The sequence below is a fragment of the Ranitomeya variabilis genome, chromosome 2 (genome assembly GCF_051348905.1).
Source record: "Ranitomeya variabilis isolate aRanVar5 chromosome 2, aRanVar5.hap1, whole genome shotgun sequence".
NCBI lineage: Eukaryota > Metazoa > Chordata > Amphibia > Anura > Dendrobatidae > Ranitomeya > Ranitomeya variabilis.
In genome coordinates this window covers 674800210-674824154 of record NC_135233.1, presented here as the reverse complement: position 1 = coordinate 674824154, position 23945 = coordinate 674800210, and the positions used below count along the sequence as shown (strand labels likewise).

The window sequence follows — 23945 nt, the reverse complement described above, 5'->3', positions numbered from 1 at the left end:
TCCAGCCAGTTTGGAAGCATGACCCCAAAGTAAGAGGTGTCTCCTGTTCCCCTCGGTGACAAAGGTTTTACCTGGAGGCAAAGATGAGAAAGAGACCGGGGCGACTGTGATGATTCTGGCAGGATCTATAATGTGCGCAGGCTTCTCCTCAATATCCTCCGAAAGAAACGACCTGGACAGAGCGTCGGCTTTGGAGTTTTTATTGCCAGGCAGAAAACGAAGTTCAAAATCGAACCGGAGGAAGAACAAGGCCCACCTGGCCTGTCGCGGATTCAGTCTTTTCACTGAACGAATGTAAGCCAGATTCTTGTGATCCATGTAGATCACAAAGCGATGTAAGGCTCCCTCTAAGAGATATCGCCACTCCTCCAGTGCCAATTTAATGGCCAATAGCTCCTTATCTCCGATGGAATAATTCCTTTCTGGAGGAGAAAAAATCTTGGAAAAAAAACCACAAGGCACAAGGTGACCAGAAGAAGATCTTTGAGAGAGCACAGCTCCGGCTCTGACGGCAGAAGCATCAACTTCAAGGACAAAGGGTTTACTGGCAACTGGACGTTGAAGAATTGGCGCAGAGGCAAAGGCTTGCTTGAGAGATTGGAAAGCCTCTTCGGCCTCAGAGGACCAAAGGTGAGGGTTGGCACCCTTACGAATCATGGAGGAGATGGGAGCCGATAAGGAGGAGAAGTGAGGGATAAACTGTCGATAATAGTTGGCAAATCCGAGAAAGCGCTGAATAGCCTTAACTCCATGAGGACGAGACCAGTTTAGCACAGCGGAAACCTTTTCTGGATCCATACGCCGACCGGCATTGGATATTATGAAACCCAGGAACGGTAGAGATGGCTGCTCGAAGACGCACTTCTCAAGTTTTGCATAAAGCCGATTCTCTCTCAGACGCAGAAGTACTTGCCGAACATCCCTCCTGTGGGCAGACAGATCTGGTGAAAACACGAGAATATCATCCAGGTACACTACTACACAGGTGTAAAGGAGATCCTGAAAAACGTCATTCACCAACTCCTGGAAGACTGCGGGAGCGTTGCATAAGCCAAAGGGCATAACCAAATATTCGTAATGACCATCCCTGGTGTTGAACGCAGTCTTCCACTCGTCTCCAGAGCGAATACGGACCAAATTATAGGCCCCTCGAAGATCTAGTTTGGTGAAAATTCGCACCCCATGCAAACGATCAAAAAGTTCAGGAATTAAAGGAAGTGGGTACTTGTTTTTGATCGTGATGTAATTGAGGCCCCGGTAGTCAATGCATGGACGAAGGGAACCATCCTTCTTAACAAAAAAAAACCCAGCTCCTGCTGGTGAAGAAGACTTTCGAATAAAGCCTCTGGCCAGATTCTCCTGGATGTACTTGGTCATGGCTTGAGTCTCAGTAGGCGACAGAGGATAAATACGACCTCTAGGGGGAGCAGAACCAGGAACCAAATCAATCGGACAGTCGTAAGGGCAATGCGGTGGTAGGGTCTCTGCCTCCTTTTTATTAAACACATCCGAAAAAAAGCGATAAGCCGATGGAAGATCCACAGATTCTGGAGTGGAACGAGAGACACCAGTAGGCTTGATGGTGAGCAGGCACCTATTCTGACAAGACTGTCCCCAACGTAAAATGTCACCTGTACGCCAGTCCAGGGTGGGCTCGTGATTTCTTAGCCAAGGAAGGCCCAGAAGAAAAGAATGAGACAACGAGGGCAAGACAAAAAAAAACAATTTCTCACAGTGTAGAGCTCCAATCTGAAGTTCAACTTCCTCTGTAACCAAGTTGATGGTCTCCCGCAAAAGCTGACCATCGACAGAAGCTATATGTCTAGGAGTCTCCAAAGGTCTAACAGGTATCTCTAGTCTGTTTACTACTTCAAGTTGAACAAAGTTTCCAGCAGCTCCAGAATCAACATAAGCGCCAAGAGAAAAACGACGGGAACCCAAATGTAAAATAACGGACAGAATCAGGGGAGGAGAGGATTGAAGAAGGACTCTGTGGTTGAGACCAGACGACCAGGTTCATCAAATACCTTGCGAAAAGTATCCAAAAAAGGGGCGAGTTGAGTAACCTGCGGATCGTCTCGTTCCCAGAGGGGATTAGCCCACGCCAGAGCCTCGCCTTCCAAATGGGAAACAACAAAAGCTACCTTAGCTCGGTCTAGGGATAGAGAAGCGGAGATAATTCAAGATGCAGTAGACATTGATTTAGAAATCCGCGGCATAATTTTGGATCCCCACCATACCGAGGAGGCCTAGCCAAACGGGGCGAAGGTTGGGGAGCGGAGGCCTGAACTGGAACAGTGGCAGTATTTTGGAGAGAAAGAAGCCGATCATCTACTGAGGCCATAAAATTCAAAATATGAGACTGAGTGTCTCGTTATTGACCTAACTCCTGCTGAAGCGCTGCCAGCTGCGAAGCATTACCTGGATCAGAGGACTGTAAAGCCGCAAGACGAGACTCCATGTTCTTAAGGAAAGACATTATCCTGGTCTGGTTTTCACGTAAGAAGAGTAACTCCTTCTGAGTAGCGGCGACACCAGCGGGGTCCATGGCCTGATGATACTGTGAGGTTACCAAGATAGAAAGAGTGGACCCACTAGACCGTGACGACGATCCCCTCACGGCCGAGCTGACCAGATAGACCTCCCCCTATACAGGGAGAGTTAGGGGCAGGACCGTGAGGGACTATCGCCACGGAAGCCGGAGGGACCTAGGAGGAAAAAGGGAAGAAGGAACGGAGAGTCAGGACCGTGAGGAGTAAATGAGAAACAAAGACTGGTGGGAACGGAAGAGACTAAGGACAGACGGAGTACTACAGGGACTCAGGACTGTAGAAACACAGAGACCGCTGGGAGACAGGAACTACTGGAGCAGAGGGGAGACACAGGAACCGCAGAGCGGCTGGGACTGCCGAGGCACAGGGGCTGCAGAGGCGCTGGGATAGCGGAAGCACAGTAACAGACAAGCGACGGGGGCTGCAGGGACACTTGGAACTGTAGAGCGACAGGGACTGCGGGAACACAGGAACTGCCAGGGCTGTGAGTACCGAGAGGTTCTGCGGAGAGAAAACAGGACATAGAATCAGGGAACAGAAGACGCACAGAACACACGTGCGGCCTGGAGCACTAGGAAGACACAAGTGATCATCAGGCACAGGGGTGAGATACAGAGAGGAAGAAATAGGAACGCAGCTCCTTACTTCTGGGTGAAGAGGGTCCTCCAGAACGATAGAGAGGACCGGACAGAAGGAGCCAGCAGAGGTTACAGGTGCGCACGCACAGAAGAGAACCTGACGTGCGCGCACGCCCGACGGCCAGCAGAGGTCGGGAGCGAGCGCTGGAGAGAGGAAGCTGCAGGAGAGCCGCGCCCGGACGCTGGGAACAGGTAAGTATGAGCGGCTGCAGGAGGCGGCAGAGGAGGCGGCGTGACATGCAGTAAGTAAAAAGAAAAAACACACTTTTTAATTTAAATAAATACTCTCCCACACTTTCCCTGGTTCACCATTTTATAAAAAACAAAAAGTTCCCATGCAGGTCTGACATAATTAACGAAGTCCAACATAGTCCACAAATGGAACCTGAAAAACATAAACAGAGAAATAAAAACAAGGCACTAGTATTCATCCAAAACGCTGAAAAAACGCAGGTGAAAAAGCACATGCAAAAACATGAATTTTGGACGCAGTGTTTTTCCTGCCAAGAAATGTAGAAACGTTGCAGAAATTTATGCATCACAATACGCAGCGTGTGTGCATGACTAAAGAATTTTTGCAGAGTCTGAGGTAGGGGTCCCTAACCTGTGGCTCGGGAGCTACAGGCTCACAGGCCCATGATGTGTGGCTCACGGCTGCCTGCCAGCTTGGGGGTCTGGAGATAATTTAGGTATGGTAAGATGGAGATCGGTGGAAGTGCTTGAGGCTGGATGCCAGGGCCGGCGTTAGCACCCGCAGTACCTGGGCAAGTGCCGGGGCCCTGGGGAGACGGGGGGGGGCCCACTCACGCTGCCTGGGATACAGCGCACACACACTGGTGTAAGGGACCCAGGAGCTGGAGGGGCCCGCGGTCAGAATTTTTACAAACCAGAGCGGTGTGTGTGCGGAGGAAGCAGGAGTCAGCATTGTGACAGACAGCTGGGAGAGGCAGCCAGTGCTGAGCAACAGGAGGGCGGGACTTTCCAGCATCCAATCCCGGCTGAGCGGGCTTGGCTACGTTCACATTTGCGGTCCTCGCCGCAGCGTCGGGCGCCGCAGCGGCGCCGCATGCATCATGCGCCCCTATATTTAACATGGGGGTGCATGGACATGCGGTGCACTTGCGTTTGGCGCCGCATGCGTCCCTGCGGCGCCCGCGTCGGGGCGCAGAGGACGCAGCAAGTTGCATTTTTGCTGCGTCCAAAATCAATGAAAAAAAGGACGCATGCGGCGCAAAACGCAGCGTTGTGCATGCGTTTGGCCGCGTTTTTGTTTGCGTTGTGCGCTGCGGCGCCGACGCTGCGGCGCACAACGCAAATGTGAACGTAGCCTTAGTGCAGTTCCAGTGTGCTGTGCTCCTGTCCCGTCACACAGTACAGTCAGGAGTGAGTCACGGAGCAGCCCCCCTCCCCCGGTGAGTGTTGTCTGAGCCTGTGTTGTTTAAGTTTATGGACGGTGTCCTGACAGGCTCTAGTCCCTGCAGCCGACCATCATCAGTGAGTTGGCTACTGTGCTCACTGCTCATTGACAGCGTTAATCAGCACAGCAGCTGCCACAGTATGTCCTGAGTCTGACCCATCTATCATGAAAATAGCAGAGCTGAGTGCACCTTCACCTCCTGCAGAGAAGCATAACCTGCCCCCTGACAGGACACAGCAACCCCCTCTCAAAATTCCCTGCACTTCTCCAAACTTCAGTCTTCAGAATGGAGCTGTGGTGTCCTGTCAGGGGGCAGATGTGAGGCACAGAAGCCTTATCCTTCTCTGATCTCTGGAGGGGGCTCGTCAGGATTTATAGCCACCGAACAGGCTCCTCTTCTAGAGATGTTATGTAACATGACCACACACTGTATAAATATATATATAAATAGATAGACATATATATATAGATAGACATATATATATAGATATTATATTTGAAAAAACTGACCGTCACATCCATACATAGACTAAGTGTGAACAGGTGCTGAACCTAGAGTAACCAACTCATATACAGTCAAGTAAAAAAGGCAGCACACTGCAGCGCTAAGACATGCAAACATGAAACATGAAAACTGAACTGCAATACCTCGAGGTAGGCAAGCGTAGGACCTGATATAAGAGAGATGCCGTAAAGGGGCTATCAGGTACACATAAAATTGGCCATTTTTATGCGCTAAACGCTCTCATTTTTCATGTTTCTAGTGCAGTATTGCAGTTCAGTTTTCATGTTTCATGTTTGCATGTCTTAGCGCTGCAGTGTGCTGCCTTTTTTACTTGAATATATATATAGATAGACATATACACTCACTGGCCACTTTATTAGGTACACCTGTCCAACTTCTTGTTAACACTTAATTTCTAATCAGCCAATCACATGGCGGCAACTCAGTGCATTTAGGCATGTAGACATGGTCAAGACAATCTCCTGCAGTTCAAACCGAGCATCAGTATGGGGAAGAAAGGTGATTTGAGTGCCTTTGAACGTGGCATGGTTGTTGGTGCCAGAAGGGCTGGTCTGAGTATTTCAGAAACTGCAGATCTACTGGGATTTTCACGCACAACCATCTCTAGGGTTTACAGAGAATGGTCCGAAAAAGAAAAAAAATCCAGTGAGCGGCAGTTCTGTGGGCGGAAATGCCTTGTTGATGCCAGAGGTCAGAGGAGAATGGGCAGACTGGTTCGAGCTGATAGAAAGGCAACAGTGACTCAAATCGCCACCCGTTACAACCAAGGTAGGCCTAAGAGCATCTCTGAACGCACAGTGCGTCGAACTTTGAGGCAGATGGGCTACAGCAGCAGAAGACCACACCGGGTACCACTCCTTTCAGCTAAGAACAGGAAACTGAGGCTACAATTTGTACAAGCTCATCGAAATTGGACAGTAGAAGATTGGAAAAACGTTGCTTGGTCTGATGAGTCTCGATTTCTGCTGCGACATTCGGATGGTAGGGTCAGAATTTGGCGTAAACAACATGAAAGCATGGATCCATCCTGCCTTGTATGGAGCATCTTTGGGATGTGCAGCCGACAAATCTGCGGCAACTGTGTGATGCCATCATGTCAATATGGACCAAAATCTCTGAGGAATGCTTCCAGCACCTTGTTGAATCTATGCCACGAAGAATTGAGGCAGTTCTGAAGGCAAAAGGGGGTCCAACCCGTTACTAGCATGGTGTACCTAATAAAGTGGCCGGTGAGTGTATATATATATATATATATATATATATATATATATATATATATATATATATATATATATATATATATATATATAGATAGACATATATATATATATATAGATAGATACAAACACAGTATATGGTAAAAGTATGCCACAAATTCCACAGTACTATAGAAAAGTAATTGGGGCCGGACTTAGCATGAGAGGCTAATGAGAGAAGATCTGCAGGGGGAATAAAGGGTCTTAGTCCTCGCTCACACGAGCGTATAACACAGCTGAGGACGTGTGGAAAAATCGTCAGTGGAAAAATCTGCAGCACGCTTCGAGTGGCTCTGGAATTCGGATTACACGGACCCATTGAAATCTATGGATGCATATGAAACTTCAGGCTGCACTCAGCTGTCATCTGAGTGCAGTCTGACATCCACGGCCTCAGACAGTAGAGAAGATGTAGAAATTAAGTGTCCTTGTCTTCTCAATATGCTCCTATTTTCTCATGCAAGAGAATCAGATGACACTCGGATGAGAGTTTGATCTGAGTGTCAGTGGCATAATTGAGCCGATTCTCTCACATGAGAGAATCATCACTTGTGGGACCCCGGCCTTACACTTTTTTCAGCTGGACAATTATTTTATATATTTTAATTATTCCTAATATTCCCGAAAACTTTATAATATAAGTATCCTTCTTCCCAAACCCACTGACCTAAGCAGGGCCGCCATCAGGGCATTACTGCCCTTACTGGATGGGGCCCGATGAGCAGATGGGGCCCCCTCTCCTCTGCTCAGCAGGCCCCAGCTAAGGCTATGTGCACACTTTGCGGATTCTGCTGCGGATTTTTCCGCAGCAGATTTGCTAAATCCACAGTGCAAAACCGCTGCGGTTTTTCACTGCGGATTTATCACGGTTTTTAGTGCGGTTTCCTCTGCGGGTTTTCACCTGCAGTTTCCTATTGGAGCAGGTGGAAACCTGCAGCGGAATCCGCACAAAGAAGTGACATGCTGCGGAATGTAATCCGCTGCGTTTCCGCATGTTTTTTTCCGCAGCATGTGCACAGCGGTTTTCATTTCCCATAGGTTTACATTGCACTGTAAACTCATGGGAAACTGCTGCGGACCCGCAGCGGTCAAATCCGCTGCGGATCCGCAGTGGAATCCGCAAAGTGTGCACATAGCCTAAAGGCTTCTGCCACCTCAGCATCTGATCGGGTGTCCTCAGACGCACAGGCAGTTAACATTTGTTCCTGTGTGGGAGATTGCTACTGCACGGCAACAGTTAACATCTGCCAGCCAATCACAGGCCAGCAGCTGACATCAGGAGGCCCTTAGCCGGCATATGACATCACTGTCATACGCCGGAGCGAAGGTCCGGGCCTCAGATGCATCGAGTGGAGGACACTTGGATTTTTTTTGTAAAGCCGCGCTTGGGGCATATTATACACTATGGGGGTGCATTATACCGCTATGGCGCTGAATTATACTACTATATATAGTAGTGTATATACTTGCAAGAACCTCGCATCACTTCACCCTGCACAGCCGCCCGTTCTTTGGACAGGAGTGTGCAGCTGCATAGAAATATGGACGCTTCGGGTGATGAAATTGCAATGCAAGGCTACCGCATCGCTCTCGCATAATTGGCATATAAGGGGTTAACTTATATAAAGCCCCTCTGCTGTGTGGTATTGTAGAATTTACAATAGCTATCACTCATGTAAGAAGTGAAATCTGGCATTGTACTATACCTATATTTCGCTGCTGTATCTGTGCATCATGAATCGTGGTATGTGTTAAAGGGGCCCACTGAGACTCTTTCGCCCGGGGCCCTCAAAAACCTGGAGCCGGCCCTGCTGGATGCAACAGTGTGATGGGAGTGATTGATGCGGGAATACTGAATGGCGATATTGTGGGAACCTCTGGATCTTGGTATGCTGGCTTGGTGTGATTTCTGTGGAAAAGCTTTGGCTGTCATTATACTAGTAATGGGGGCGCTATGTGTCGCTACTGTGAGGGGGCCTGGATCTGGATGTGCCTTGCAACTCTTTCTTAGACCTAAATGTGGCTCATAAACCTCTCTCAAAGCTGAATGTGGCTCTCAAGCCCAGAACGGTTGGGTACCTCTAGTCTAAGATAAGAAAAGGCCAAATTCTAGAAATGTTTTTGTGGTACAGGTGACAATAGTGATTCATTGGGTATGGAGTAAAAAGTGTCAGTCGTTTAGGATTTGGTCAAACCACTCACAAATGGAGTACAAAGTGTTGCAGTCATTTACTGTAGGATTGTTGGATAGTGCGCTGATGAAGGTTGTGAAGTAGGTTATTTTGGAATGGTGAAGGGCAGAGTTATATGTTTTAAAGGGAATCTGTCAGTAAACAGACATATGTCACCCACATGATAGGGAATGTTATGCTAAAAGAGACTCAAATTATTTGACAAATGTTGCTTTCTGATACTTGAATCCTGTGAGGCACAATAGATTGTTAACCCCTTCATGACATATGACGTATTATTACGTCATATGTCGTGTTTTCCCCTTTAATCCAGGCTCCAGTGCTGAGCCCGCATCTTTTCCAACTCGTGACAGCTGATTTTATTCATCTGTCATGTGCTCCTAAACCTAACAGCTGCAGGAGGAATCGCCATCCACCCTCAGCTGTTAAAATGTTAAATGCCGATATAAATCTCTGATAGCCTCATTTAGCATGATTGCGCTGGAAGCCCATCAGCGCCCTTGTCACATGACAATCGGGCGCCGATGTGTTGGCATGACAACTCAGTGTCTGCAGGAGACCCTTATGGTTGTCATTGCCAGTGTGCTATGAGCTCCGCCCCGTGGCCGTTGTTCATAGCAGATTATTAATTCTATGCTATTGTAGCACAAGCGATCAGACGTACGCAACTCCAAGTCTCCTAAGGAGACTTTTAAAGCAAGTATAAAGCAGAAAAAAAGTTGAAAAAAAATATAAAAGTTAAAATACCCCCCTTTTCCCCATTCAAAAAAAAAAAAACATAAAAAAATCAAAAATACACAAATTTGGTATAGTGGTGTTCAAAAACGCCCGATCTATCAAAATATAAAAAGATGAATTAGTAAACGGCGTAACAAGAAAAAAATTAAAAACTCCAGAATTACATTTTTTTTATTTTTGCTCACTGCAACAGTGCAATGAAATGTAATACCATGCAATCAAAACACTATATCTTCTCAAAATGGTATAGGTAAAAAACATCAGCAAAAATGATCCTCACCGAGCCCCAGACCTGGCAAAACGGAGTTGCTACAGGTCTTGGAAAATAGCGCTATTTTTTTATTTCTTTGTCCAAAGAAAATAAACGTTGGATTTTTTTTCACCACTTTAATAAAAGAGAACCTAGACATGTTTGGTGTCTATGAACTCGTAATGACCTGGAGAATCATAATGGCCGCTCAGTTTTAGCATTTACTGAACATGGTAAAAAAAAACAAACAAACAATTGTGGATTTGCACTTTTTTTTCCAGTTTCACCACACTTGGAATTTTTTCCGGTTTTCCATGATATTATACGGTAAAGTTAATGGTGTCGTTCAAAAGTACAACTCCTCCTGCAAAAACAAGCTGTCACATGGTTATATTAACAGAAAAATAAAAAAGTTATGGCTCTGGGAAGAAGGGGAGCGAAAAACGAAAATATGGAAAATGGCTCTGGGGTGAATGGGATAATTGAGCATATATATATATTTGTTTTTCTTCCGTTATTAACTCTTTACTACATACAGCCCAATACTGTTCTTTGCACAGTTAAAGGGCTCGTTTCATCAAGACCAACATTTCTCACGCCGGTCTTCATGAGGGTCCATGCTGGAGTCGGATACTCATGATTTATAAAGTGGCATGCACCAAATCTGGAGTGTCCGATGAGTGGTGTGCACCTTAATGCTCTACGCCAGGTATCTCACTCCATGCAGGTACTGGAGTGAGATTTCTGGAGTGCAGAACGTCACGAATTAGACAATATTTGGTATTACATTGCATCTGCACCTGTGCCGGCAGAACTGGGAGAAATTGGCATGAAGGCTTCAATAATCACAAAACTTATACACCACAATTCTGGCTTGAAGGTTTTGATGAAATTGGACCCAATGTGTTTACTTTATTCTGTGAGCGAGCATTATTATGGTGATAACCTTTCATGTCATTTTATTTATGCTTTATTACTTTTAGATAATAAACACTGTAGTTAAAAAAAAATAAAAATAAAAACAGAACAAACACAAACAAAATAGTTTATTTTTGTATTTCCATGCTGTAAGGCTGTGTGCACACGTTGTGTTTTTGCTGAGTTTTTCAGTGAAGAAATGTCACAAAACCAAAAGGGTTTCCGGATGTCAGCAAAGTGAATGAGAATCCTGAAGACTCATGCACATGTTGCTTATTTGTGACGTGCAGAATTGGTGCAGATTTAAAAAAGAAAGAGGTTAACATCTGTTTTGATGTACATATTAATATGTCTGCATTTCTGGAATGAGTAAGTTCTTGTTTTTTTGCTTCTAGTGGGATCCATCTGTTGGAAAGTCTTTGTGCACCTTCACGGGTCATGAAAACATTGTGTACAGCACAATCTGGTCGCCTCATATACCAGGCTGTTTTGCATCAGCCTCAGGTAAGATGAGATACTTAAATTACTGTTTTAAAGGGTACCTGTCAGTAAGAATGTGCCTATGAAACCTAAGGTACTGCAGGATAGAGCAGGGAAGAACAAGCTATTCTGTCATTGCCCATTGCTTTGTTACTCTGAGATTAAGGTTTTAATCATATGGAAATTAGGACTGCAAGTGCGTGGTTGTACGTAACAGTGCACTTGAAGTTCTCACCTCCTCTTCACTTCTCCCTGCCACTCCCATTTTTGATTGACAATAGAGACAGAGGCTCTGCTGCATAACATCACCTGTACTCTACACTGTCAATCAAGAAGCAGATGGTGATGCTGGGTAGAAGAATCCAGGTGGAGCCGAAGACTGCAATTGTATTAATACGTCCTTTAGTGCACTTATGTTCCTTATTTACATGCAAATTGCCGGTTCAGAGAAAAAGAGGACTTGAACTCTATAGCGCCACTTGTTTGAAGTAGAGATCCTACAAGTCACAATCAACCCTTTAACGAGTCGTGCAATATGACTTAGAACAAAAGCCAAATCAGTATCTCAATTCGCAGACACGGTGTTTCGGGCTGTTGGCCCTCGTCAGTGCGAAGCATGAGAACTGATTTGGCTAGGTGAGAGGCTCTGGACTGGGGTCTAAGGTGTAACGTTTCTCCTTATGGAGAGTGACGTACCAGCTCTGGCTTGTCAAGGTAAGGAGGCTTATTCGCCGTGCAATGCTCCTCTGGGAAATTTAATATGCAAATTGCCTTTTCAGAGAGAAAGGAAGTTTGGTGCAATGGAGCTCCTGATAATAACAGAACAGGTTATGTTGAAAATGTGTTTCCCTGTCCTGTCCTGCAGTACTTCATGTTTGTAAGGGTTCACTTTTAAGTTATTATAAGCCTTTATTTCCATATGTCACAGGACCCTTTATATGGCAAATGTTATGAAAATGTTTTGCGTTTATAAAGTACATTTTTTTTAGATTTGAAGAAATTTCAAGTTACTTTAATCCCTTAATGACCGCCAATATGTCTTTTTACTGACCTGAGATATAAAAGAATAGCCTCCCCTGTCGGCTGTACACTATAGCTGACAACTTGCTGTATCAGCCACGATCAGTGTTGTCACCGTCCAAATCTGTTTAACCACTTAGATGCTGCTGTCAATAGTGACTAAATCATATAAATGGTTAACAGAGTGTGGGGGTTCCCTCTTTATCCCCATCAGCACCCTGAGATCATGACTGTGTGGTCCTGATGTTTGCCGTGGCAATTCACGGCCAAATAGCGGCCTTAGAGTCTGCTGGCTATAGTGACCTGTTCAGAAGTCAGTGACATTTAGGCTAAGTGCACACGTTGCAGAATTGCCGCGGAAATTTCCACGGCAATTCCGCAACTCCTGCCGCAGGTATATCGCATGTGGAATTGGCATGCGTATTCCCGCTAAACACTAGCATTTTACATACGCAATTAGCTTTTACAAGCGTCCCCGACAGTCTTCCCGCTCCTCACGATGCTCCTGTCCCAATAATGAATAGCGGCAAAATCCCCAGATGACGTAGTGGTCTTGTGAGACCGCTACATCATCACAGGATATTTTCGCAATGCATTATTGGGAACGGAAGCATCGCGAGAATCTCCTCTCCTCCACCCTGGGTACCAATCGCACATGATCCACTTACTTCCTGCATGGTGGGCATAGCCACATGCGGAAAGTAAGTGGATCAATGCATTCTTATGTGCGTGGAATCCCCACGATACAGCACAAAGAATGAACATGCTGCGTATTTTTCCGGAATGCGATTCCGCAAAAAACGCAACATGTGCACAAAAATTGCGGATTGCATTCTAATAATAGGACGCTTAATGCATGCGTTTTTTTTTCCCGCAGTTTTATCGTGTTTTTATAGCACAAAACCGCAAAAAAACATGAAAAATCCTGAACGTGTGCCACAGCCTGCTGCTTTCACACTAGCGTTGGCACGGGGCCGTCAGCACGGGGCCGTCGCTATGCGTCGGCCTGACGTGTCGACGCGCGTTGTGAAAATAATGCCCGACTTGGGCAGCGGAAGCAGTCTTACGACGCTTACGCTGCCCCATTGTAAGGTCCGGGGAGGAGGGGTCGGAGTATGACCGCGCATGTGCGGTCGAAAATGGCAGACACGACGCGCAAAAAAAAGTTACATGTAACTTTTTTTGTGCCGACGGTTCGCCAAAACACGACGCAACCGTCGCACGATGGATGCGACGTGTGGCCATACGTCGCAATGCGTCGCTAATGTTAGTCTATGGGGAAAAAACAGACAACTGCAGACAACTTTGCTGGATGAATTTTTTCTCCTAAACGACGCATTGCGACTAGTGTTGAGCGATACCGTCCGATACTTGAAAGTATCGGTATCGGAAAGTATCGGCCGATACCGGCAAAGTATCGGATCCAATCCGATACCGATACCCGATACCAATACAAGTCAATGGGACTCAAGTATCGGACGGTATTCCTGATGGTTCCCAGGGTCTGAAGGAGAGGAAACTCTCCTTCAGACCCTGGGATCCATATAAATGTGTAAAATAAAGAATTAAAATAAAAAATATTGCTATACTCACCTGTCCGACGCAGCCTGGACCTCAGCGAGGGAACCGGCAGCGTTGTTTGTTTAAAATTTGCGCTTTTACTTGGTTACGTGAAGTCCCGGCTTGTGATTGGTCAGGGCGGCCATGTTGCCGGGACGCGGACCAATCACAGCAAGCCGTGACGAAATTACGTCACGGCTTGCTGTGATTGGTCCGCGTCCCGGCAACATGGCCGCCATTAACCAATCACAAGCCGTGACGTCACGGGAGGCTGGACACGCGCGCTTTTTAAAATACGCGCATGTCCAGCCTCCCGTGACGTCACGGCTTGTGATTGGTTAATGGCGGCCATGTTGCCGGGACGCGGACCAATCACAGCAAGCCGTGACGTAATTTCGTCACGGCTTGCTGTGATTGGTCCGCGTCCCGGCAACATGGCCGCCCTGACCAATCACAAGCCGGGACTTCACGTAACCAAGTAAAAGCGCGAAATTTAAACAAACAACGCTGCCGGTTCCCTCGCTGAGGTCCAGGCTGCGTCGGACAGGTGAGTATAGCAATATTTTTTATTTTAATTCTCTCTTTTACACATTATTACATTAATGTTGTTGCGATACCCGATACCCGATACCACAAAAGTATCGGATCTCGGTATCGGAAATTCCGATACAGCAAATATCGGCCGATACCCGATACTTGCAGTATCGGAATGCTCAACACTAATTGCGACGTATTCAAAACGACGCTAGTGTGAAAGTAGCCTTAGGTGGTAAAAATACATTTTTTAAACCTATGAAAATGCTAACAAAATAAAGAACATTTTACAAATGGCGGTGATGTAAAGCAGGCGTGAGAGAAACATTATTTATTAATGTTTTGTTATTAGATGACTATCTGGGTTAAAGGGATAATCATTCATAGTTTGACAATTGCTAATTTTTTACATTTTTGTCAAATTTCTGATAATTATTTTTATAAATAAACACAAAACATATTGATCTAAATTTACCGTTATCATAAAGTATAATGTGTCATGAAAAAACAATCTTCAAAACAATGGGATCTGTTGAAGTATTTCAGAGTTATTAACACGTAAAGTGACACTGGTCAGATTTAAAAAATTTGGCCCCGTCACTAAGGGGTTAAAAGGTAACTCATTTTATAAAAGTTTGTATATATTATAGGTGCTTCATAGTGTTACTGATTGGCGAGGGTACAGGTCTTTGTTTCAATTGACATCTCTCGTGTTGGAGCTATGATTCATGTCAGTCCACTTGGTGCAACAGCTCTCCAAGGTGTGATCACTCCTTTTTAGGCCAGTCTCACACGTCCAGATAATTCCGGTACCGGAAAAATCGGTACCGGAGTTATCCATGTCCGTGTGCTCGCGTGGCACATCAGTGTGTCTCACGTGCGGCAGCCGTGTGCCGACTGAGGACCACACGGACCGTGCAGGAGACAGCGCTAGAGTTAAACGCTGTCCCCCCTGCGTGTGGTGCTGAAGCCGGCATTCATTCCTTCTCCCCAGTAGCGTTCGCTGGAGAGAAGGAATGAAAAATCAAGGTTTTTTTTTTTCTTTCTGTGTTTAAAATAAAGTTCGTGGTCAACCCCCCCTCCTATGGGAGGTGAAGCCGCATATTCATCACTGTAATGAGCGGTACCACGTGACCGCTCACACAGGACAAGCTGCCGGCGCTGAGAGGAAGCATATCGGAAGCTGGATGAGTATTTTAATGCCAGCGGGTGGGCGCACAGGGGGTGGGAGGCGGGTGCTGTCTCCTGCACAGTCCGTGTGGTCCTCAGTCGGCACACGGACAGCACACGGACGGCATCTGTGTGCGGTACGTGTTGACACGCACCCATTGACTTTAATGGGTCCGTGTGATCCGTGCGCTCCCACGAACACTGACATGTCTCCGTGTTTTTTTTATTTTAATGTGTCTACGTGTGTCAGTGTCTCCGGTACGTGAGAAAACTGTCACCACACGTACCGGAGCCACTGATGTGTGAAACAGGCCTTAGATGCAGACTAACGATCTTATCTAATTTAATGCAGGTGTTAGTTTTGGGAATGAAAATTTACAGGGTGATTCCATAATTTTTTCCTCAGAATTGAGTGACTCCAGAATTTTTCCCCTATGCTTGGTTAAAACAGTAACCATTACTGACTACCACATTTTTTGTTCTTGATTTCTTTTTAGTGTTTCTTAAAGCCAGAAAGTTGCCATTTGAAATGACTTACGTTTTGTGCCATATCTGTGATCTGAATTTTTTTCTACAAAATTAACTGAATGAAAATCCTCCAAGGCCGGTGATTCCATAATTTTTGCCAGAGATCGTACCAACATAAAATGAGCAGAAAAGGAAAAATGTTCAAGAGACACACTCCGGAACGAATCTACAAACCAACATTAGGAAAGAGTTCAAAAATGGGTCTCATAAAATATAATATTTTATTAAGATATAATAAAAAAAAAAATTAATCTGAAACAAAAACATGACAAAACAGACTAATCCTGGAAGTGGTACCAGCAGTACACATGTACAAGGAGTACAAAGTATAATTTAGAAACCACTTACACAGGTGAAAAAGACCCTGCTAAAGACCCTGCTAAAGATACCCCAAGTCAAGAAGCAAATGCCATGACTGATACTAAATTGTTTAGTGAGAAAAAGCCAATAAGTACATACTTACAACTAGATGGTATGTAACTGAAGAGGGGTAGTGTACATGTGTCCTGGTCCATCAAACCCCAATGGACGTTTCACCCAAAGGCTTCGTCAGGGGGTGTGACAATAGAATTTATCTTTAGTAGGGTCTTTTTTTATCTGTGTAAGTTGTTTTTAAATTTTACATTGTACATGTGTACTGGTACCACTTCCAGAAACATTCTGTTTTGCCATGTTTGTGTGTCTCAGATTTACATTTTTTTTAATTATATCTTAATAAAATGTTATATTTTATGAGACCTACTTAATTCCACTTTTTTTTTCTCATGTTGGTTTGTACATTCCCCATTATAACTAGAAATAAAATGAAACACATTGCATTGTGATAGAGCATTTTATCAATTCTGTTTTAACCCCTTAAAGATGGGCTCCCATGTATGGTGTTCGTTAAAAGCAGATGTATCTAGTAGGCTCAGGAGATAAGCATGCATCTTTCTCAGAAGATGATGGCTGATATTCAGCCATCATCTTCCTCTAACAGCCATAGGAGTAGCTGAGTTTTACCTGCTGCTGTTAACTAGTTAAATGCCACTTTCAGTCTCTGCCAGCAGCATTTAAAAAGTACCTGTCACCAGTTATGGCCATGTTTATCTGCCCCCAACATGACCTATAATAGAAGAAAAACACTTATTATACTTACCTGCGGGGCGGTCCGGTCCCATGGGCGTCACTGGTCTTTGTCCGTCGTCTCCCATCTTATTACTATCATCGTCCTCCTGTTTGCTTCTTGTGCATGATGCGTCCATTCGTCATCCACACAGTCTCCTCGGCACAGCGCTTTTGCGCAGGCGTACTTCTCTGCCCTGTCAAGGGCACACCAAAGTACTGCAGTGCGCATGCGCCGCGGCCCTTTGACCTTTCCCGGCACTTGCGCATTGCAGTACTTTGCTCTGCCCTCAACAGGGCAGAGAAGTACGCCCGCGCAGGAGTGCGGTGCCGAGGAGACGCGTCATCCACACAAAGTAAGCAGGAGGGCAGCATCGCAAAAAGAAGGGATGCGCCGGACCAAGACCTGCGACACCCATTGGACCGGAACGCCCCGCAGGTGAGTATAATAAAAGTTATTTTTCTTCTCTTGGAGGTCAGGTTGAAGACAGATATACAGCATTATAGAATGCTGTATATGAGCCCTGAAAGGTGATGGCCACATCTCATATTGGCCAAACCTGGTGACAGGTTCCCTTTAAAGCGCAAGGGTAATTTTAGGCGACCATTACCCTCACTGTGCACCGATGGATTACCTTACCAATAGTAGTCATGGGTCTACTGAAGACCCCTGGGCGATTTTCCTGTGAAGACCAGCCTGCTTCTGGTGTTCACAGACAACTGTGATTTTTAGTACATAATTCAATACTGTATTATTGTAGTACATAGCATAAGCGATTTATCAGTAATGGGTACAAGTGTTCTGAGAGGATTACAATATAAAGTAAAAAAAAATTGAATCACTCCCTTTTTTTCTAAAAATCTAAATTTTACTATTTTAACTTGACCAAAAACATTGATATAAATAAATATGCCATCAGGGGGAGCAGCTTTAACCCCTTAGTGACGGAGTTCATTTTTACCTTAATGACCAGGCCAAATTTTTGAAATCCGACCAGTGTAATTCTGGAACGCTTCAACGAATCCCAGTGATTCTAAGATTATTTTTTTTTTTACATATTGTACTTCATGTTGGTGGTAAATTTTGGTCAATATGATTTGTGTATATTTATGAAAATATCATACCTTTGTCAAGCAATTTGAAAATGTTGCAATTTTTAAACTTCAGATATTTATTCCTTTAAATCAGATAGTTATACCACACAAAATAGTTAATAAATAACATTTCCCACATGTCTACTTTACATCTGCATCATTTTTAAAAAAAATTTTTTGTTAGGAAGAGTTCAAAATTGATAATCAATTTCTCATTTTTCCTACAAAATTTACAAAATCATTTATTTTAGAGACCACATCACATTAAAGGGACTTTGGACAACCTATATTTCAGAAAATACTCAAAAGTAACACCATTCTAAAAACTATACCCCTTAACGTCCTCAAAACCACATTCAAGAAGTTTATTAACCTTTCAGGTGCTTCACATGAATATAATGTAATGTGGAAAAAAAAACATTTTATTTTTTTTCACAAAAAATTAACTTTAGCCCCCAATTTTTTGCTTTCACAAGGGTAACATGAGAAAATGAACCCCAAAATTTGTTGTGCAATTTGTCCTGAGTACCCCGATACCCCATATGTGGGAGAAAACTACTGTTTTGGCGCACGGCAGGGCTTAGAAGAGAAGGAGCGCTGTTTGACTTTTTTGAACGCAAAAATTGGGTGGAATGGAGAGAGCACGCCATGTAGTGTTTTGAGTGCCCTAATGTGCCTAAACAGTGGAAACTACACCCCTCAAGTATTTTATTTGGGGTATAGTGAGGATTTTGAATCCAAAGGCACTACACAGAATTTGATAACATTGAGTCGTCACATTGAATTATTGAATATGTAGTCATTAGTGTTGAGCACAAATGCTCACTACTCGAGGTTGCATCGTGTGTTGGGGTAAAAAAGAACATGTGGGGATTGCTTGTGTAAGGGAGACATTCCCAGCATGTTATTTTGGCTGCTTAACAGCCGCAAAACGTGGGGCGGAGAGTAGAACATGTCACTCGAGCACTCAGCGCATACCCAAGCACCTGATGCAAACTCGAGTAGTGAGCACTTGCACTCAACACTAGTAGTCATATCGTCTTCTTATCTTTTATTTTAAAAACCCTAAGCCCAACCCTAACAATAAGGCCATCCCAAACCTTAACCCAATAAGCCTAACTCTAATGGCAAAGAATGAAATACATAACATTTATAAAATAAAAACAACTTAATCTGACACGGAAAGGGGGGTGGAGACATACAAATTATTGGGTTTTGATCACTGAGATAAACACTCTATCACAGTCATAAAAAGGAACCAGAAGTAAAAATAATCATTGTTCCCATGTGCCAGCCGGCAGATCTCGGTGGGTGCACTGCATATGCACCCACCATTTTTTTTTTTTCAAGAAGATGAGGTGGAGGGTTATGTGGTGTCGCAGGAGGACCGAGGGATGGCGGAAGTACTGGGGTGGCTTGGGGACATCATTTCTCTCTCCTCTGACATGAATATCATGTCAGAAGAGAGTGAAATGATGTTAATAGCTGGCACCATTTTTTCTGTTTTACATGATCACTGTTATTCATTGAATAATGGTAATCTCGTGATTGGGGACTGGAAAAGCTGCCTTGATTGTGCTCTCCAGGGTCTCAGGTACCCTGGTAGCTGTGACAACTGAGATTTTTGGTCTCTGGGGGCGCTATATGCTCTTATTCCCTCATCGCCATTTAAAAAAGGCGATGGGGGAATAAGCCTCTTATCGTCTGCCGTTTTTTTTTTTTGTTTCAATATTTTTATTTGGAAAATAAAAATTTCACAATAATCTCCCAACGTGGGAGTACTGAAAATACAAAATTTACATAAGTATCAACACTAACATTGTAATGTATGGGGGAAGTATTAATGTTGATTAATGAAAGACAAGACAAAAACAAGACAGAAACAAAAGGGGATAAGTCCAAGACCGAATACAGTATAAAACCACTCTACAATTTTACAATAATATTCTCACATATCAACAAGTATCGATCGGTTATCAATGTTATCCAGTTCAGGATCCCCACTCCTTCGAAGAGAAAAATAAAAAGCAACATCTCAGGGAGACAGGGTGAGAGCCAACTTCATTTGACCATCCGGATATAGTTCGAGCCATGGCGACCAGGTTTGGAAAAAGGAATTCCAGCTATCAGTCCTCGTCGCTTGAATGCGCTCATATATCATGATAGTGTTCATTCTATCTTTGACAAGAGATATTGAAAGTGTAGGAGACCTCCATTTTGACGCTATGTGTATTTTGGTTGCCATTCCCAATAACACCGCCAGTCTGTGTAATTTTTTAGATAACCCCTGCGGTTTTAATCCCAGAAGGAGGGTCAGTGGGTTCATTAATGTCTCTTTTCCAATCATCCTATCCAGTAAAAGCTTTACCTCCCGCCACAGATCAGTAACCACCGGGCAGGACCACCATATGTGACTCATGTTTCCTGGTGCGTCACAACCTCTAAAGCATTTGTCAGAGACCTGTGGATATATGGTATGCAACCTCGTAGGGACCAGGTATGTTCTATGTAAGACTCTAAGGGAAGACTCAACCAAAGACACCTGATGGGAGCCTCTTGACAAGGCATCGCAACAGCTCTGCCACTCCTTCAGCGAGATCTCAAATCCCAGGTCTTCCTCCCATTGTCGCATAAATTTAAGCTTTTCCTCCTCTTGTATACTAGTAAAGGAAGAGTACAAAAAAGAAATAATCCCCCCACCCAGTGGATCATCTATACATTTCTGTTCAAATCCTGTGATCTTAATAGGTCTCCCACTCGGTATATTCTTTCTGACGAAATCAAAGATTTGGTTAATACGGAATATTTCTCGTGCTGGCGGATCATACTTTTGAAATCGTCTGCCGTTTTAACGCACGTCGGCGGTCGATAAGGGGTTATAGTAGCGAATCAGGTACAGTAGGGATGTAAGTATAAAGATATTCCTACTATGTCCCTATAAACCTCAAGGTAAAAACTCTGCCTGATCGTCTGGGCTGTGGGCTCATGGAGTCGGTGTCCATTTTGGTGGAGTTGGGGTCTTTATAAAATGGACCAACTCCTATAATATCTAATAAATTGAGTTCAGTAGTTCAGTGCAGAATGTGCTGTAAATGTTTACATAAGAATTTGGGAAAGATATGAAATGTCCTATAAGGCTATATGCACACAGTGCGTTTTTGATGTGTTTTCACCGCGGTTTTTTTTTCCACGCCTGGGCTAAAAACGCTATGGAATCCTTATGCAAGCTAATTCAATTACAATCCTGAAGTATTGTGCACATGATCAGCAAATTTCCTTAAGTATTTGCGTTTTTTTCATGTCAATTCTTTTTGCGTTTCTGCAGCGTTTCTGCACCCATTGACTTCAATTGAGTGAGTCAAATCAGCAGCAAAAACGCAGGTATAAAAATGTTTGCTGATTTGTGTGACAGCGTGGGAAACACCAGCGCGGTGGTTCTTATCAGTGGTAATGGTCAGAGCGCAGCGGGATCATACTGTCACATGTCAGCGTTACCCCGCAGCTGTGACTGTCACCCGTGGTAACGCAACCGCCGGTGCTGTTGGTCAGAGCGCTGTGGGATTATGCTGTCAGATGTCAGCGTGACCCTGCAGCTGTGACTGTCACCCGTGGTAACGCAACCGCCGGTACTGTTGGTCAGAGCGCTGTGGGATTATGCTGTCAGATGTCAGCGTTACCCCGCAGCTGTGACTGTCACCCGTGGTAACGCAACCGCCGGTACTGTTGGTCAGAGCGCTGTGGGATTATGCTGTCAGATGTCAGCGTGACCCCGCAGCTGTGACTGTCACCCGTGGTAACGCAACTGCCGGTACTGTTGGTCAGAACACTGTGGGATTATGCTGTCAGATGTCAGCGTGACCCTGCAGCTGTGACTGTCACCCGTGGTAACGCAACCGCCGGTACTGTTGGTCAGAGCGCTGTGGGATTATGCTGTCAGATGTCAGCGTTACCCCGCAGCTGTGACTGTCACCCGTGGTAACGCAACCGCCGGTACTGTTGGTCAGAGCGCTGTGGGATTATGCTGTCAGATGTCAGCGTGACCCCGCAGCTGTGACTGTGACTCGTGGTAACGCAACCGCCGGTAATGTTGGTCAGAGCGCAGCGGGATCATACTGTCAGATGTCAGCGTGACCCCGCAGCTGTGACTGTGACCCGTGGTAACGCAACCGCCGGTACTGTTGGTCAGAGCGCTGTGGGATTATACTGTCAGATGTCAGCGTGACCCCGCAGCTGTGACTGTCACCCGTGGTAACGCAACTGCCGGTACTGTTGGTCAGAACACTGTGGGATTATGCTGTCAGATGTCAGCGTGACCCTGCAGCTGTGACTGTCACCCGTGGTAACGCAACCGCCGGTACTGTTGGTCAGAGCGCTGTGGGATTATGCTGTCAGATGTCAGCGTTACCCCGCAGCTGTGACTGTCACCCGTGGTAACGCAACCGCTGGTACTGTTGGTCAGAGCGCTGTGGGATTATGCTGTCAGATGTCAGCGTGACCCCGCAGCTGTGACTGTGACTCGTGGTAACGCAACCGCCGGTACTGTTGGTCAGAGCGCTGTGGGATTATGCTGTCAGATGTCAGCGTGACCCTGCAGCTGTGACTGTCACCCGTGGTAACGCAACCGCCGGTAATGTTGGTCAGAGCGCAGCGGGATCATACTGTCAGATGTCAGCGTGACCCCGCAGCTGTGACTGTGACCCGTGGTAACGCAACCGCCGGTACTGTTGGTCAGAGCGCTGTGGGATTATGCTGTCAGATGTCAGCGTGACCCCGCAGCTGTGACTGTCACCCGTGGTAACGCAACCGCCGGTACTGTTGGTCAGAGCGCTGTGGGATTATGCTGTCAGATGTCAGCGTTACCCCGCAGCTGTGACTGTCACCCGTGGTAACGCAACCGCCGGTACTGTTGGTCAGAGCGCTGTGGGATTATGCTGTCAGATGTCAGCGTGACCCCGCAGCTGTGACTGTGACTCGTGGTAACGCAACCGCCGGTAATGTTGGTCAGAGCGCAGCGGGATCATACTGTCAGATGTCAGCGTGACCCCGCAGCTGTGACTGTGACCCGTGGTAACGCAACCGCCGGTACTGTTGGTCAGAGCGCTGTGGGATTATACTGTCAGATGTCAGCGTGACCCCGCAGCTGTGACTGTCACCCGTGGTAACGCAACTGCCGGTACTGTTGGTCAGAACACTGTGGGATTATGCTGTCAGATGTCAGCGTGACCCTGCAGCTGTGACTGTCACCCGTGGTAACGCAACCGCCGGTACTGTTGGTCAGAGCGCTGTGGGATTATGCTGTCAGATGTCAGCGTTACCCCGCAGCTGTGACTGTCACCCGTGGTAACGCAACCGCCGGTACTGTTGGTCAGAGCGCTGTGGGATTATGCTGTCAGATGTCAGCGTGACCCCGCAGCTGTGACTGTGACTCGTGGTAACGCAACCGCCGGTAATGTTGGTCAGAGCGCAGCGGGATCATACTGTCAGATGTCAGCGTGACCCCGCAGCTGTGACTGTGACCCGTGGTAACGCAACCGCCGGTACTGTTGGTCAGAGCGCTGTGGGATTATACTGTCAGATGTCAGCGTGACCCCGCAGCTGTGACTGTCACCCGTGGTAACGCAACTGCCGGTACTGTTGGTCAGAACACTGTGGGATTATGCTGTCAGATGTCAGCGTGACCCTGCAGCTGTGACTGTCACCCGTGGTAACGCAACCGCCGGTACTGTTGGTCAGAGCGCTGTGGGATTATGCTGTCAGATGTCAGCGTTACCCCGCAGCTGTGACTGTCACCCGTGGTAACGCAACCGCCGGTACTGTTGGTCAGAGCGCTGTGGGATTATGCTGTCAGATGTCAGCGTGACCCCGCAGCTGTGACTGTGACTCGTGGTAACGCAACCGCCGGTACTGTTGGTCAGAGCGCTGTGGGATTATGCTGTCAGATGTCAGCGTGACCCTGCAGCTGTGACT

General features: G+C 45.8%; 1 protein-coding gene across 2 annotated transcripts in view; it reads left to right on the top strand.

The window, feature by feature from the left end:
• Positions 1 to 23945, top strand: part of PEX7 (peroxisomal biogenesis factor 7) — a 280910-nt gene that overhangs the window by 39879 nt on the left and 217086 nt on the right. For both annotated transcript variants that reach the window (XM_077289287.1, XM_077289286.1), the window contains exon 5: positions 10883 to 10991. In XM_077289287.1, coding sequence (XP_077145402.1) covers positions 10883 to 10991 — 109 coding nt within the window. The remainder of the gene's footprint in view (positions 1 to 10882; positions 10992 to 23945) is intronic.